The following is an 18,129-nucleotide window of genomic DNA, read 5'->3' on the forward strand; positions in this document are numbered from 1 at the left end:
CTTATTTTGTATGTGATATACCAATGGAGACCTAATTATAATTAAGTAGTACATAAACTATACATTACGGCTTATGTTGAGTAAAATATGGCGTAGTAAAATTTACGACACTTTAATAACATTGTAACATTTCTACCCTTTAGTGTTCTAGGGTTAACTCATATTGTGCCATAATTTTTTTTTCCACAATATGATTCTGTTCCTAGTTAGGTACTCGATCTACTCATCTAATCTTCAGCAGTCCTCTGTAGCACCACATTTCGAAAGCTTCTATCCTCTTTCCGTCTCACTGACCTATCTTCTACTTTTCACTTCCATACACGGCTACAATCCAGAGAAATATCTCCAGAAAAGACTACCTAACATCTTAATTCATATTTATTCCAAAAGGTGAAACATCTTCAGACATGAAAATGACTTTGAGCGTATACCACGAGATTGTTAGAGAACCGCTATGTGCACAGCAAACAGAGCGTAAATGGTAACTGTCTACAAGATACTGGATGGTTTAGGGAAAGTCTAGACGAAAATATGGATATCAAACACTTGTGATCTATCAAGGAGCGAAACAACCTCAAATTGGCCTAGTAAAGTCACTTAAACTGCAGCACTTGTGTCGTCCCGCCTCTTACGCCAACGGCTTTCGTTAACATTAGTAGGTTAACCTCTCCTGTGAGAGTTATGAAAGTAAACTACTTTTGAAAACGTTTTGCAAAAGCTAGTTACATTTTCATTCGATCTAAATGGTAACAACAGCAGTCACGCAGTAAAACGACCAAAGAAACAAAACGATTTCATTGTTATTTTTACATTATTAAAATTTACAAAACAGTAAGTTACAGTTTACACCAACGTCAGTTTTACAATTTATAAGTGCACAACTACGCTGGTGGCGTATCAGCCATAACTTAGGTGATTTCAGTAGGCCAATTTGATGCTGCTTCCTGGAATGAAAGATAACAACTATCCTACGTACATCAAAAAAAGTTTTGCATCACTCCCGTTCCCAGAACTCCTGAAGATAGACATTGACTGTGGATACTGTATCACAGACACAGTCTCGTTGACTGTTCAAAGACGTCACTAAACCCGCCCAAAGATGCAAACAAACATGCATGAGCAGCGCCTATTAGACGGAGGGGGTCCGACAGCCGGATCAGTTCCAGTCATTCCACCAGGAAAGAGGTACACGGCTCGTGTTGCCTGTAGTTCAACCATGCCGAGACGGTCAATACCGCGGTTCGATAGTGTCCGCGTTGTTACTCTGGTCCAGGAAGGGCTCTCAACGAGGGAAGTGTCCAATCGTCTAGGAGTGAACCAAAGCGATGTTGTCCGGATATGGAGGAGATACAGAGAGACAAAAACTGTCGGTGACAAGCCTTGCTCAGGCCGACCAAGGGCTACTACTGCAGTGGATGACCGCTACCTATGGATTGTGGCTCGGAGGAACCCTGACAGCAGCGCCACCATGTTGAATAATGAGTTTCGTGCAACCGCAGGATGTCGTGTTACGACTCAAACTGGGCATAATAGGCTGCATGATGCGCAACTTCACTCACGACGTCCATGGCGAGGTCCATCTTTGCAACCACGACGCCATGCAACGACGTACAAATGGCTCCAACAACATGCCGAATGAACCACCCAGGATTGGCATCACGTTCTCTTCACCGACGAGTGTCGCATATGCCTTGAATCAGACAATCGTCGGAGACGTGTTTGGAGACAACCCGACCAGGCTGAACGCCTTAGACACACTGCCCAGCGAGTGGAGCAAGATGGAATTTCCCTGATGTTTTGGGGTGGCATTATGTAGGGCCAACGTACGCCGCCGGTGATCATGGAAGACACCGTAACGACTGCACGATACGTGAATGCCATCCTCCGACCGATAGTGCTATCATATTGGCAGCATACTGGCAGGCACTCGTCTTCATGGAGGACAATTCGCGCCCCCATCGTGCACATCTTGTGAATGACTACCTTCAGGATAACGACATCGCTCGACTAGAGTGGCCAGCATGTTCTCCAGACGTGAACCTCATCGAACATGCCTGGGATAGATTGAAAAGTGCTGTTAATGGATGACGCGACCCACCAACCGCTCTAAGGGATCTATGCCGTTGAGGAGTGGGACAATCTGGTCCAACGGTGCCTTGATGAACTTGTGGATAGTATGCCACGACGAACACAGGCGTGCAAGAGTGCAAGAGGACGTGCTGCTGGGTATTAGAGGTACCTGTGTTTATATCAGTCTGGACAACCACCTCTGAAGGTCTCGCTGTATGATGGTACAGCATGCAATGTGTGGTTTTCATGAGAAATAAAAAGGGAGAAAATGATTTTTATGTTGACCTCTATTCCAATTTTCTGTACAGATTCCGGAACTCTCGGAACTGAGGTGATGAAAAACTTTTTTTGATGTAACTTTTTTTGATAACGTCTATGGTACGTTGTGAACAGCTCTCGCTTACACTCGGTGTATAAACGACCTAGTATATAACGTAGGAAAATTCATGACACCGTTCTCAAAGATTCTGTTGTATACAGTGTAGTCACGATCCAAAGAAATATTATTACTTCGCCTCAATGGGCAATGAGCCCAGAACTTTCGGTGAGGATGCACATTTACATTCGATCTCCAGCGCAAATCTAAAATTAGCAAGCGTGAAGGACATTGACGGGCACTCCGCATAGGTGGCGCTCCATAGGAGTGTGGCTCAGCCGGGGAGCGTGGGAAGATAGTCGGTGCAGGTGCGATACCCACTGTGTTCGGATTGCTCAACTGTATACGTAACTGCCTAATAAGCAGGAGGTCCCGAGTTCCACTCCCGATCTGGCATACTGTTTCACTTGCCACCGCTGTTCCACATGTAAGTCCCGATGCAGCTGATATCATTAATTCCTACCCTTTCGTTTCCTTCCTCCCCCTTCCTCTACCCATTTACACAATAAGTCTTGTATGATTGCAGTGGAAGATGTGTATTGTGTTTCAGTTCTTGATAAGCGTCATGTAGGAACAATAGGATCAGAACTGAACGGTACATCTAACATTTTGGGATTCTGAGTCAAAGCGCGTATCCTAGCTCATTTTTTCTGTTCTTCGTAGTAGAGCGATCTGGAATATTGTACGTCTCGATTTATTCTGTTTTGCACATTTGTAATCTCTAGTGTTAGTCGTTTATACCATCTTCAAAGATCCTATTAATGTTGAAATGAGTAATTCCATTTGCGTTTGACCTAAAGTATATGTGAGAACTTTATACTAACGTGACAATGTGGCGTTCCCGCGCTGTAATTAGTTTACTTACACACTTGTCCTAAATCAAAAGCCTTACATTTAACATTGCAACTTCTATAGCACATAAGGTGTACATAATAATGATAATTGTAATAATAGTAACATATATAAGTAATACAGTAATATAAGTCTTATTATGAAACACAGTTATCTTCTACCATAACGTTCCAGTCAAATGGAACTAATGAAATGTTAACAGAAACGCTTGACACCAGTGCACAAGGAATTAAATCTGGAGAAAACAGAGATCAGGAAAGCGCGGATAGAATTTTGTGTTCAAAATGCGGATTCACTTTGTACGGAAGTAATACGACTGGGATATGCCTAGAGGGAAGCTGCGTGATAATAGGTAATGCTCTCATCTCCTCTTGAAGGCTGCGTGACTTTGGATCAGACGCAGGTTGCTGGACTGTTTGTTACAAAGTCGATTGGCTGAAACTGAGGAGAAGATAGAGAAAATTTACTGTCTGGTTTAGTTACAGCCGACTACTGGACGTCTAAGATATTTTTGTTACAGTTATGAGATGTAATTTGTATGCCACGAGAAGGATACCAGTGACTAAGAAACCAATGGATAAAAGCATAAAGTGTGAAAATCACATCGCTTATCTGGTCGCATCCACCTTAACTGATCTCAGGAAGGATTATAGTGATGAAAGAACTCAGTGCTACATACACATATCGTACGCAAGAATTCATGGTTAACTCTTGACTCGTCAAAAGTTTTCGTTATTTGTGTCGTGTTGAATTACACAACAATAGCAGGGAAACGGCGGGATAAATAATTGGACTAGATTTTACTTCATTTGAGGTGGGTCAGTGACAGGTGATAGACTGTCCTTTCCATCCTGGATATTTATCCAAGATTACGCCAAAATCTTTTAAAAGGTGACATTCTGTCTATGGAGAAAAGTGTCTGACACGTATTAACATTTCTGTTTATTTCGTCTATACACAATCCTAGAATACATTTTTAGCCCTGGTTGATACGGGCACACATTCGTCAACTTCAGGAGCCATAGGTTTTAGGCAGCATACGTGCTGTCCACAACACACATTGCCAAAGTATGGGCGAAACAAGTCACGAATAAAAATGTATTCTACCGTTGTGTCTAAAAGAAATAAAGAGAATTAACTTTGTAATATTTTTCTTTTTTTTTTTTTTTTTGCTCTGGTAACTCGGCACCGTCAATCAGTATGGGCTTAACGGTCTCACGAAATTATCGCTTATCAGCTTTCGTTGCGATTTAATGATCATGTGGAACAGCTTAAAGTTCAGTATAAGATCCTGATTTTGTACCCATTGTGCACTCTCTTAATCATTTAAAGTAGACTTATCGGATTTTTCTGCCTCATTCTAAAAACAACTTGAGACGTTAAGCTGATTTTATGGTCCTTCCTGGGAAGCAGTGGCTTAATTCAAAGGTTTGGGCCTCTGAGTCCTACGGTAGCACAGAATGTGAAGTATTCCACTCCTATCAGCTTCAATTTACTCGTTCTGAGTATTGCAGACAAGGAGAATTTCCTGTAATTTTTCCATAGTTTGTTGTTATAAAACAACATTGTTAAGATACTAACTGTAACTTGTTCCCTTAACTTTATTACAAAGCACTGCCGACGGTACAAAAGCTCAGGAATGTTAAAGTTACCGTCAGATGGGTAGTTGCTGAGAGACACAGTGAAAGAAAATCCACGCTACGGTATCGTTCAAGTGTATTCAAAGCAGAGGCTGAATTGACTCTTTAAGTACGAAAGCATATCATTTGCCATTATACGATGTTTTTCTTCCAGCATGGCTAGTAGTTTTCATTATCTTCAAAAATCTTTCATTACGTATCTATACACCACGTACAGTTACGAATGGAATCCGTTTGTAAAAATGTTTTTGGTTGCACACCATATTTTACAGAAGATCATTTGATTATTCATAGTTGATATTTAATTATTTCCAATAAAATACTTCAGAGGTTTCCGATTACAAACTTTTGCTTATTTCGTTATCACATTTTCGACGAGTAACGAATTACGTACTCTTGTCGCGGACACCGTGGAGAATATCTTTCTGTTGGACAATTCTCTGACGCTTGTATCCTGGAGTTTCTATTTCTATCTCCTTGAACATTTTTGTCATTAGTAGTTTCATTCTATGTGTATTTTTTAACTGGGTACATACAAGTGCCTAAGAAAGTGTCAGGTTGAAATTTAGTAACATCAGTTTGGATGAAAGAAAATAAAGTATTTTAGTTTTGTTTGTGTTAATTACGGAATATATCAAGCAGTCTGATGACTGGATCTTGCTATGTTTCACAATCTTCAGCAACTGAGATTCTAATGAAATCTTTGTTTTCAGACGCAGATGATACTTCTATTTGTTCTGATTGCTGCGCAAATAGACTTTATAGCAGGAAGTATAATCGGACCAAAGAGCGCCGAGGAAAGGTCTAGAGGATTTGTGGGCTACAATAGTAAGTGGTTGAGTAAACGTATCAGTTCATTCTTACAATATTCTAATATCTGATGTATTTAGTCTTCAGATTACATTCAAAATTTATTTTAGTGGCATTTATTGGCGTAAAAGATGTGATTAGCAGGTCTGACAATGCAGTATTCCACGCGACGAGTCGGCTGTTGTGTGTTTCAGTGGAGACTTTCAAAGAAAACTTGTGGAACGACTACCGTTACTACGAGGGAGTCCATCACAACTTCTTCTCCGTCTTCTCTGTCTTCTTCCCGGCCGTCACTGGAATTGTGGCTGGAGCCAATCTGTCGGGGGACCTCAAAGTGAGTATGTGTAAAAATGGTGCTTAGAGTAGAATAGCGTCCTCGAACTGTCCTTACTTTCTAGAGATCTTCAACTTTTATCCGAAAATATCGGAAAAGAAAGTATGCTTCAGGTAATTCTTAGAGGAACGATACTCATATACAAATATGTCGAATACTATTTAAGCACTTTTTTTCATTGTGTGTGTGATATTTTCTTCAAGTTTATTTAATATGCTACCTGAGCACGGCTGTAATGTGACTAGTTATTTCAATACAAATAATACATGTTTGGTATCATATTTAACGTAAGTATGACAAGTGATTAAGAGCATATAAACTTCCATAAGGGATGCTAAATACTGATGTTGCATATTATAAGAGTCGAGGGACATGAAAGGGAAGCAGTGGTTGGGAAGGGAGTGAGACAGGGTTGTAGCCTCTCCCCATTGTTATTAAATCAGTATATTGAGCAAGCAGTAAAGGAAACAAAAGAAAAATTTGGAGTAGGTAGTAAAATCCATGGAGAAGAAATAAAAACTTTGAGGTTCGCCGATGACATCGTAATTCTGTCAGAGGCAGCAAAGGACTTGGAACAGCAGTTGAATGGCATTGATACTGTCTTGAAAGAGGATATAAGATGAACATCCACAAAAGCAAAACGAGGATAATGGAATGTAGTCGAATTAAGTCGGGTGATGCTGAGGGAATTAGATTAGGAAATGAGACACTTAAAGTAGTAAAGGAGTTTTGCTATTTGGGAAGCAAAATAACTGATGATGGTCGAAGTAGAGAGGATATCAAATGTAGACTGGAATGGCAAAGAAAGCGTTCCTGAAGAAGAGAAATTTGTTAACATCGAGTATAGATTTAAGTGTCAGGAAGTCATTTCTGAAAGTATTTGTATGGAGTGTAGCCATGTATGGAAGTGAAACATGGACGATAAATAGTTTGGACAAGAAGAGAATAGAAGCTTTCGAAATGTGGTGCTACAGAAGAATGCTGAAGATTATATGGGTAGATCACATAACTCATGAGGAGGTATTGAATAGAATTGGGGAGAAGAGGAGTTTGTGGCACAGCTTGACAAGAAGAAGGGACCGGTTGGTAGGACATGTTCTGAGGCATCAAGGGATCACAAATTTAGCTTTGGAGGGCAGCGTGGAGGGTAAAAATCGTAGAGGGAGACCAAGAGATGAATACACTAAGCAGACTCAGAAGGATGTAGGTTGCAGTAAGTACTCGGAGATGAAGAAGCTTGCACAGGATAGAGTAGCATGGGGAGCTGCATCAAACCAGTCTCAGGACTGAAGACAACAACAACAACATGTTTCTTTATTTACTAGCTTTATATGATCATTCACTTTTAGATTAAGCTATTTGTTGACACAGGCAGAAGCAAGAAAAATTCAAATAAGTAATATTCTAAATGCAGTATAGAAAGATACATTGAGGAATATATTCAGTACAATGCAGCGGATGTGTGAGATTTGAAAAAGAGCGATCATCTATCCTTCTTACACAAATATTAACGTTAAGACTATTTTGGCATATAGGGTGTTTCTAACTAAATTTTCCTACTTGAGTCAGTGTGGACGGAAAATATTTACCGTATGGTTACCCAACTTCATAGGAATGGTGCTCAAACTGTGCACTGTGGGATTTGCGTTGTTAGTAGTGTTAATGATCGCCGGCCGGTGTGTCCGTGCGGTTCTAGGCGCTTCAGTCTGGAACCGCGTGACCACTCCGGTCGCAGGTTGGAATCCTGCCTCGGGCATGGATGTGTGTGATGTCCTTAGGTTAGTTAGGTTTAAGTAGTTCTAAGTTCTAGGGGACTGATGGCCACAAAGTCCCATAGTGCTCAGAGCCATTTAGTGACATCGTTTAGTGACATCGTGTCGACGGCGGGTGTTCATCAGAGATAAGGGTATCGTCAGGAGTGTCCCAGGGAAGGGTGGTAGCACCACTGCTGTTCTCTACATTCTCAAATGACCAACGGACAGACTGAGCAGCAGTCTACGGATATCTGTTGATGATGTTGCGGCGGGGACTGTGGAATTACACAAATTGTCTTGGACAAAGTTTCTAGCTGTTGCAATGAATGGCAGCTCGCTCTATATGTAGAAAAAGGTCAGTTAATGAGGATGAGTTTCTCGAATACAGCATTACTAGGGAGCACCCTGAACATTCATTTCGATTAAATATCTAGACTTGACGTAGCAAAGCGATATCAAATGGAATGAGTAGGTCAGGTTGGTAGTAACGAAGGCGAATCCTTGTCTTCGTTCTATAGGGCGAATTTTGGGAAAGTGTATAATGCATACAGGAGACGGCGTATAAAACGCTGGTCCGACCCATTCTTGAGTACTATTCGAGTGTTTGGAGTCCGTAACAGGCTAGATTAAAGGAAAATATCGAAGCAATTCAGCTGTCAGATTTGTTACTGGCTGGTTGGATCATCATGCAAGTATTACTGGAATGCATTATGAACTGAAATGAGAATCCGTGGAGTGAAGACAATGTACTTTCCACAAATTTGCCCAGATTTAGAGACACGATATTTGATGTCGACTTTAGAACGATGCTGCTGCACTAACGTACATGTCGCATAAGGACCGTGAAGATAACATGAGAAAAATTAGGGATCATACAGAGGCTTTCAGGCAATCGTGTTTGCGAGTGGAACAGGAGAGGAAATAAGCAGCAGCAGCACAGGGTACCCTCCACCACGCACTGTACGGTGGTTTGCGGGATATGCAGATCTGGATGTAGACTTGCCGTTCGGCGTCGGTACTGGTACGGCGATGTATAGTTGAAATACAAGCACAAATAACAACAAGAAACACAAGTGTTACAGTCGCAGACAGTCAACATCGATCTGGGCAATACGAGCGGGATCGTTGCTCGTAATGCTATTTTTATCTCAACGTCAGCAACAGCGCTACTGCTCATCGCGAGTGTCGACGCATTAAAGGAATACGGAGAGGTCCTCTTTCCGCACCGGTGTGGGTGAATATGATTCGGAAGTTCGAATTAACTGGCGATTTGGGAATTACTCTGGGAGAGGCCGACGGCTAATCGTGCCACAAATTGTTGAAGAAATTGTTGTTGCCATGGCTGAGAACGTTGGATGCAGCGCGCGAGCTTCATGTAGTGGACGAGCTGTGTTACGACAGCTCAATATTCCATGGTCTTCTGTCAGCAAAGTACCGTAAACAACTATGAAATGGCATCCGTATAAACTTCACATTGCTCACCAATTTTTGGCACGTGACACAGATATTTGAGCAGATTTTGCTCTTTACCTTGCTGGGACTGAAGCTGACAACCTGTGGCCTTGGTGCATTTTGTGGAGTGACGAAGCACACTTTACGCTCGCAGGAGCAGTCAGCACACAATTGTCACATTTGCGAATGGTCCCGAACGTTCATGAAATTCCCCTGCGTTGTGAACGCGCCACAATATGATTTGACTTCACGGTACAGTTCGCGATTGGTCCATTTTTCCTTGAGGAACTCAAAGACCGATAACATGCAGTGTGAACGCACACGTTACTGTAATCTGCTTCGCCAACATGTGATCCCTACTCAAGAGGAGAGAGGTGCTTTAGGCTCAACTGTCTTGATGCGCGGTGGAGCTCCACCTCTGTTCCTGAGGTTACTCGGTACTTTGTCAAATATTCGGAGGGAACGGAATAATTAGCGAGTCGTTCCTAACTGCGTGGCCATCATGATCATCAGATTTGAACCAGAGAGATTTCTGGCTGTTGGGTTACCTGAATGACAGGATTTATCAATGAGACACTAACACAGTTTGCAGGTTGCTATGTTTTTGCTTCACAGCATGGCACGCGTCTTCACACAACACAGCTACAGGGAAAGTTCCTGAAAATAAGGCACATACGTTTATATGCAATGCCATTAACTTTTTGTCGAAAAAGGCAAACAAAGAAGCAATAATTTCATTCAGAACTGTTCTTGAGATGGTTATAGAAATAGCTATCTTTTCTAATCTCCCTCAATAAAGAGAACATTGAATGATAGGGGAAAACATACCTACAATTTCATCGTACGGCTTCATTGCTTCAGGAAAGATGCGAAAAAAGGAAAAGAAAATTTTATTTTTGGTCAATATTGCTGAACAGATAATGGGGGACTGAAAAATCATTTTCATGTGGCATATGTCCTTTAGTTTGCATCGTCAGTATCACAGTAAATGCCATGCTACGTTTTTACCCATCTTTTTGAGTTATGAGATTTCCTCCCAGCTGTGTGTGGCCGATTTTGTTTTACTTTATGATATTTTGTTTATATGGTTATTTCTTTTGCGGTACTCTAGCGGGGATCTATTGACTATGAACATATATAAAGGGCGATCAATTTCTTCGAACATCCTCCTGTCGGAGCACCATCCTTCTGGTGATCTCTTCCTATACAAACGTTGAGAGCCATGGCAATTTCCATCTGCTACTCCGTATAGCGGAAGGGTATATGCCAACTCCTCATTTGTCTACACTTCCATTGGACTGTACCGGAAACTAAATTCGCGAGAAGAACTAAACTGTTAATTCCACATGCTTCATCCTAGTAGAGCAATGAAATCGTCGTATGTCAACACAACCAATGAAGTGAGTCGCATGTCAACATTACCCTCGTTTAGATGTGAAAACAAACACTGTCACTGAACTTAAAAATTACCTTACTGTACACTCCAACCAAACGTAATCAAAGAGTATTTTGATTATTTCATGTAAGAAAACGTTTCATGTAATGCTGGTACATTGTTTCTGTGTATTTCCGATGATTAATCTCATTATGAAGACAAGTAGAAAATGAACTCTAACATGGAAATAAAGTGTTTCCAGGGTCATCATCACAGAACACATTTTATTCCTCTGTGTGTAAGGAATGTTTCCTGGAAGTTTGGCCATACATTTTTGTCACGTCCTGATTTGTCCTATTACTGTACGTACTGACATAACCTAACCTGTTACTGTAGTCGTTTGCAGACTACCTAGCTGTAGCTTACATGTTAACATTTGCGCATAAGTTTCCCCTACCGCAGGGTGGTTGTTCGGAGTGGAGCCCACACCACTGGCGTTGATCCCTACTCTACCGCATCACGTACACATTTATGAGCCAAGTTACATTGCGTGCATGCTATAAGAGAAATAGTCGTAAAATAGACGTTATTTCCATAAATAAATTCTACACAGGACAACATGTTGAGGCATGTGGTATGACGCGAAAATGCGTAATGGATTATTTCTAAACATTATAGGACAGGTTTACCTAGGAAATAAATTTCGACCTATGAAACAAATAAAGCAAATACTAATTTAAAGCAATTATAAGACCAAAGAGATTATTAACCCTGGAAACTGCTTGAAGAATAAGATGTTTATTGATAATTAGTTTCGCTTAGGGTACTGTTCTCAAGCCAACTTAACAAGGAAGAGTAAAAACAAAATGGGAATCATTATTATACAGTGTGTGGATAAATATAGTAGTTAGATAACAGAACACACAGTATCATCACATAAATATAAATGCGTTAAAAATGTGACAAGTTTCATATTTCTCAGTTAAAAGAACAAACGTGGATGTTTCATTGTTAAATATGAAATTGTTATATCAAGTAATGACGAAAGAATTCGTTAACTAAACCTTTCAAAATGAAGTATTGTTACGCTGTTATATCTAGGCACACAGTCATAACATAGTCTGAAATATTGCAAAACTCAGAAACAGGTGAAAAAGTTAGTGTTCAAACGGCTAGTGCACATTTACAAAGAAACATAAAAATTGCTACCTGTACAATTTTTATATTGATAGTGATTGACACGTAATTTGCCGCCCCTGTTCTCCAAATGTACGTCAATAACTCGAGAGAGTAAGAGGTTCAAACGGTTCAAATGGCTCTGAGCACTATGGGACTTAACATCTGTGGTCATCAGTCCCCTAGAACTTAGAACTACTTAAACCTAACTAACCTAAGAACATCACACACATCCATGCCCGAGGCAGGATTCGAACCTGCGACCGTAGCAGTCGCGCGGCTCCGGACTCAGCGCCTAGAACCGCGAGACCACCGCGGCCGGCAGAGTAAAAGTGTTAGGCCTGCACTGACAGACTAAACGAACGGTATCTTTATGCATAATAGAGGGATATGGAGGACTATTTAAGTATAAGAAAGTATAACTGTTGACTCCTCTGTCAGTCATAACGTTCAGTATGTGAACGTACATCACCCTCATTGATCGAAAGTTATGTCTTCAGATTTTTCAATAAACGTTGTGTATATGAAGTAGCTTAATTGTAACTCCACAATGAATCATTCTTTTGAATATATTTAAGGTTTGCAGTGCTGTTACATAATATGTCAAAATACTTCTCATAAAATAAACTGAGTGGAAACAAGTACTATTTAACACGTAATTTGCTTTAAGTTTCAGTGTATCCCCCACACTTTTCAAAGACGGTAGCAGCTTAATAGGTAATCCTTTGTACATGAAAAAATTATTAAGAAGTTTAACAATCATCCAGTTTTAAATTGTCTCTCGGTACAAGATGGTCAGTTGGCCTTGTGTTAGATAACATGACATCCCAGTATCAGTTCTTGACAAAAATAGTTCTTAATGCTAGCAGGACATAAGTTTAGAATAAATTCTGCCTTAAATTTACTGCAATAAACTTATTTTAACTGGTAGTTTCATGTTTTTGAACACCTCTGCAGTGCTATTCAAAATAATCGACAGCTATGTGCAAATCAGTGCACCGTCAGGACCGAAATTGTGCGCGTTTATAAGTTCAAATGATTATTTATGTACGCTGAACAGTGATTATGCATTAGACTATCATTCATGAAGAACTTTGAGAAAGCTCCAAGACTAACTGAATCTTGACTGTGACTATTCGCTAATGCAAATTAATGACACTGTCATTTCAACTCAAGAACGGATACCACGACGTTACAAATGATGTACACAAGGCATAATGTGTGCCTACAGTTCTGAGCAACAGCGATTCTTGTCATGTTTGAAAATTATTCATAGGTAGATCATCAACATTTAATTGTTGGTTGTATATCCAAATGCACATAAAGTTCATTAGAACCCAATGGGTGTTATGGAACACCTCATTCTTCCTGTTTGTTTCTTTTTAATCTCATTTCAGGACCCAAGCAGCTCTATACCACTGGGGACTCTGTTGGCGATCGTCGTCACATTCCTGTCGTACGTTGGCTACGCCTTCATGGTGGGCGCCTGCGTACTGAGAGATGCTACTGGCAACGAAACCATGTACCCCATGAACGTATTTGACAACGCAAGCAGTGTAGATCCATTGTCACTCATCAATTACTGCGCCAACTCAACGTGCAAATTCGGACTTCAGAACGATAATCAGGTGAGATGGGTGGTAGGAATTTTTCTTCTTCAGGGCCAGCAGCATTATACAAGGTGTATATAAGACAGGGAACACTTTCAATTATTTATTGCACAAGAACCAAACATTGTACAGATATCATACATAAGTCATTTTGAAGAGAAACCTTGGAATGTTTTTTCATGTATACCGCCACAGCGTAGTTTGGTAATTTGCCGATAGTCAGCGCTTTCATGAAATAGCCTCCCTGATTACCAGATCTCACTCCGTGTGACTTTTTTCTGTGTGGACACATTAAAGATCTGGTGTAGGTACCATCTCTATCACGTAATGTAACAGAGCTCCGGGAGAGAATACGGGAAGCGGCTGCCACAGTCAGCGATGCCGTGCTGGGACGTGTATGGCAAGAATTCGATTACAGTATTGACGTCTACCAGGCTACTCATTGTTCGCACATCGAATGTATAAACTTTCAGAGTTTCTCCTCAAAATGCAATATATATGACATCTGTACAGTGTTTAGATCCTGTGCAATAAATAATTGAAAGTGTTCCCGGACTTTACGTGTACATTGTATATGCCTGATAACGACATTATTATTAGAATACATGTACCAAAATAGCTGCTTATAATAACAAATCTTTATTTGTGACGGACTCTCTCGGCATTTACCGCCATTGTGAAGTACGTCTAGACTGATGTGACTTCCTTATTACGTCGCTGGTGAACTGTCTTATAACTGTCACTGTTTTAATAAGATGGAATATAACGTAATATAATGAAAACAAGACGTGAATTACAGTTTGACAGTAGTTTGACAGTTCCACTTCTACGCGCTATATGTTTACAAAGAAATTTGCAAACATACAGTGTCGTAAGAGTGAAACTGTCAAACTACGGTCACACCGATTTTTTAACGTTTTATTTTCAGTATATTACGTCAAGTACCATCTTATATAAAAAAAGTTACTGTTATAAGACAGTTCACTAACGACGTAATATGGAGGTCACATCGGTCTAGACGTACTTTACAATGGCGATAAATACCGGAACAGTCTGTCGTAAATGAAGATTTGTTATTATAAGCAGCTGTTTTGGTGCATCTGTTCTAATAAGATAAGACGGAGCTTTGTGCTCGACAATTTTCAATAGTTATTGTTTTCGCGCTGGAATTTTCTGCGTTATTAAGGCGCTGTAACTATTTTCCCCTCAGCGAGAGACATTGAGTTGTGCTTTTCGAATTAAACATCGGATAAACAACATTTTTATGATGTAACATTGCCACAAATATTCCTGTTTCAATCAGGTCTTTCGTAATCTATTTGCCACCTTCATAATCTCTTAGCATCTTGTGTACACATTTTCTACAATGGATATTGTTTGAAATGTAATAAGAACTACTTTAAGACAGAAGATTAAATGTTTTTTATTTGAATTATACTTTTTTTAGCATGGTATATTTTGAACTCTGATGGCCCCTGCCTCGCTAGGTGTTTAACTGGACCTCTTTAAGGAGCTGCATTTGAATTATAACCATCTGGCAAACACCGATATCCCCGAGCCGCAGTTTCATAGCGAGCCGCTAGAGGATCTAAAACAAAGTGGCGCAGCCAATTGGTAAAGTGAAATATCTTGCAGTAATTCATTTCTGTATTTGAAGAACGTTGCAACAATGCATGCCGAGTTGGGGAAGTTTACGGCTTAGTAAACCATCATATGACACTGGTTAGGTGGCGCTGACGCTTCCATTGTGGCCAGTGCAGTCTTGGTGATGAAAACCGAAGTGGCAGACCATATCTCTGTGAAGAGGCGACTACCGCAAGAGAAGTTGAGGCCCTGGAAGACTGACGTGTCACAATCCAGTAGAAAAAGTAAAATTCAGTTGCGAATGAGTATTCAGCATATGCCATGACATCTTGCACATGACAAAGGTCGATTCTCGCTGGATTCACCTTTCAAGAATCCCGTCAAACCGAGGCAGCAGCGGAAATGTGCAACTGTCAAAGGCAAATGTAGAAGGATTCCTAAGCCACCTAGTCATCATAGACGAGAGCTAGGTGTGTCATTATGACCACAAGACAAAGGAGAAAAGCTAGTAGTGCAAACATATGGATTCATCTAGGGATAAGACCTAATCACCCTCGGGAAAGGCAACGCTGACTGTTTTTGGGACTGGCATTGTGTGATCATGGCAGATTGTGCTCGTAGGGGGCAATCTGTAACAGGACAATAATCTACTGACGTGGTTACGGGAGTCTGTCACGAGAACCGTCATGGTGAGCTGCCCATGGCAATGTTTTTCCTCGACGACAAAGGCCCGGCTCATCCTGCACAAGAAACAGCCACACATGTTGCTTCTTTGGGCTATCAAATTTCTTCCAGCAAGGGAGGCAGAGTCACCCGCGAGAAACGCATATACACTCCTGGAAATTGAAATAAGAACACCGTGAATTCATTGTCCCAGGAAGGGGAAACTTTATTGACACATTCCTGGGGTCAGATACATCACATGATCACACTGACAGAACCACAGGCACATAGACACAGGCAACAGAGCATGCACAATGTCGGCACTAGTACAGTGTATATCCACCTTTCGCAGCAATGCAGGCTGCTATTCTCCCATGGAGACGATCGTAGAGATTCTGGATGTAGTCCTGTGGAACGGCTTGCCATGCCATTTCCACCTGGCGCCTCAGTTGGACCAGCGTTCGTGCTGGACGTGCAGACCGCGTGAGACGACGCTTCATCCAGTCCCAAACATGCTCAATGGGGGACAGATCCGGAGATCTTGCTGGCCAGGGTAGTTGACTTACACCTTCTAAAGCACGTTGGGTGGCACGGGATACATGCGGACGTGCATTGTCCTGTTGGAACAGCAAGTTCCCTTGCCGGTCTAGGAATGGTAGAACGATGGGTTCGATGACGGTTTGGATGTACCGTGCAATATTCAGTGTCCCCTCGACGATCACCAGAGGTGTACGGCCAGTGTAGGAGATCGCTCCCCACACCATGATGCCGGGTGTTGGCCCTGTGTGCCTCGGTCGTATGCAGTCCTGATTGTGGCGCTCACCTGCACGGCGCCAAACACGCATACGACCAACATTGGCACCAAGGCAGAAAAGACTCTCATCGCTGAAGACGACACGTCTCCATTCGTCCCTCCATTCACGCCTGTCGCGACACCACTGGAGGCGGGCTGCACGATGTTGGGGCGTGAGCGGAAGACGGCCTAACGGTGTGCGGGACCGTAGCCCAGCTTCATGGAGATACCCCAGGAGCAACAGTGTCCCTAATTTGCTGGGAAGTGGCGGTGCGGTCCCCTACGGCACTGCGTAGGATCCTACGGTCTTGGCGTGCATTCTTGCGTCGCTGCGGTCCGGTCCCAGGTCGACGGGCACGTGCACCTTCCGCCGACCACTGGCGACAACATCGATGTACTGTGAAGACCTCACGCCCCACGTGTTGAGCAATTCGGCGGTACGTTCACCCGGCCTCGCGCATGCCCATTATACGCCCTCGCTCAAAGTCCGTCAACTGCACATACGGTTCACGTCCACGCTGTCGCGGCATGCTACCAGTGTTAAAGACTGCGATGGAGCTCCGTATGCCACGGCAAACTGGTTGACACTGACGGCGGCGGTGCACAAATGCTGCGCAGCTAGCGCCATTCGACGGCCAACACCGCGGTTCCTGGTGTGTCCGCTGTGCCGTGCGTGTGATCATTGCTTGTACAGCCCTCTCGCAGTGTCCGGAGCAAGTATGGTTGGCGTGACTCACCGGTGTCAATGTGTTCTTTTTTCCATTTCCAGGAGTATATTTGCGGCCTATTAGGTGACTTGGAAGAAAGACTGGTCACAAAATACTGTGGCCATTTATCCTAGCCGACACATTTCGGTTGCATCAATGCTAATCTTTCGCTGCACCGTACCATGAGGGTTCTGCAAACTATCCTACAGATGACTGTTATGAAAGTTGAAGATACCACTCCACGTAAAGATGGCCTCATCTGTGAATAGCATGGATGACACAAATCCCGGAATCGTGGTTGCCTGGTGAACAAACTAGTGAGAAAACTGCTTCCGATGTGGAAAATCTGACGCTAGTAATCCCTTCACTTGCATAGGACAAGGGTAGCAACAATTGTGATGGAGAAAGCTCCACATGGTCATCTGGCTTACCCTGTTCTGGCGGGCCAACTGCCTGGTACTGACACGGCGGTCACCTTCCACAGTGTTAATCACATTTTCTCTAAGTCTAGTGTCCGAACATTTCGGATACATCCTTCAAGATTTCGTGCTTTCTGAAACTACACTGTCTCCGACAAACGGCGAAACACTGTTGCTAACATTTTGAATGCTGTGCTTGTTGTCAGCGGGTATAGGTCTCCTGATACAACCTTCCTGCCCGTTCCCGTTGTCATTTGCGTTTCCGTAAGTAAACACCATGTCGGTAAGCTCTCGATTCGAATACGGAACCACTGTGTACAACGCTGCACCACACCACTAAAAAGTGAGTCAGCAAGAGAAGTGAATCGGACTCAACATTACCAATTACTATGGCAGGAGAGGGCGCTAGGGCCTAATGTATGATGAACAGTAGCACCCTCTAGGAGGATACAAAAGAATGCTGTAAGTGTGGCTGCTTGGTACAGCGCATATTAGACCGCAGTCTCTGTAACAA

At 42.2% G+C, this 18,129-nt stretch overlaps 1 protein-coding gene across 1 annotated transcript in view; it reads left to right on the top strand.

Annotated features, from left to right (window-relative positions):
* Positions 1-18,129, top strand: part of LOC126282164 (bumetanide-sensitive sodium-(potassium)-chloride cotransporter-like) — a 562,271-nt gene that overhangs the window by 432,696 nt on the left and 111,446 nt on the right. Inside the window, exons 6-8 of the mRNA XM_049981684.1 lie at positions 5,652-5,766; positions 5,943-6,082; positions 13,237-13,467. Of these exons, the coding sequence (XP_049837641.1) occupies positions 5,652-5,766; positions 5,943-6,082; positions 13,237-13,467 (486 nt within the window). The remainder of the gene's footprint in view (positions 1-5,651; positions 5,767-5,942; positions 6,083-13,236; positions 13,468-18,129) is intronic.

This window comes from Schistocerca gregaria, chromosome 7 (assembly GCF_023897955.1).
Source record: "Schistocerca gregaria isolate iqSchGreg1 chromosome 7, iqSchGreg1.2, whole genome shotgun sequence".
Taxonomy (NCBI): Eukaryota; Metazoa; Arthropoda; class Insecta; order Orthoptera; family Acrididae; genus Schistocerca; species Schistocerca gregaria.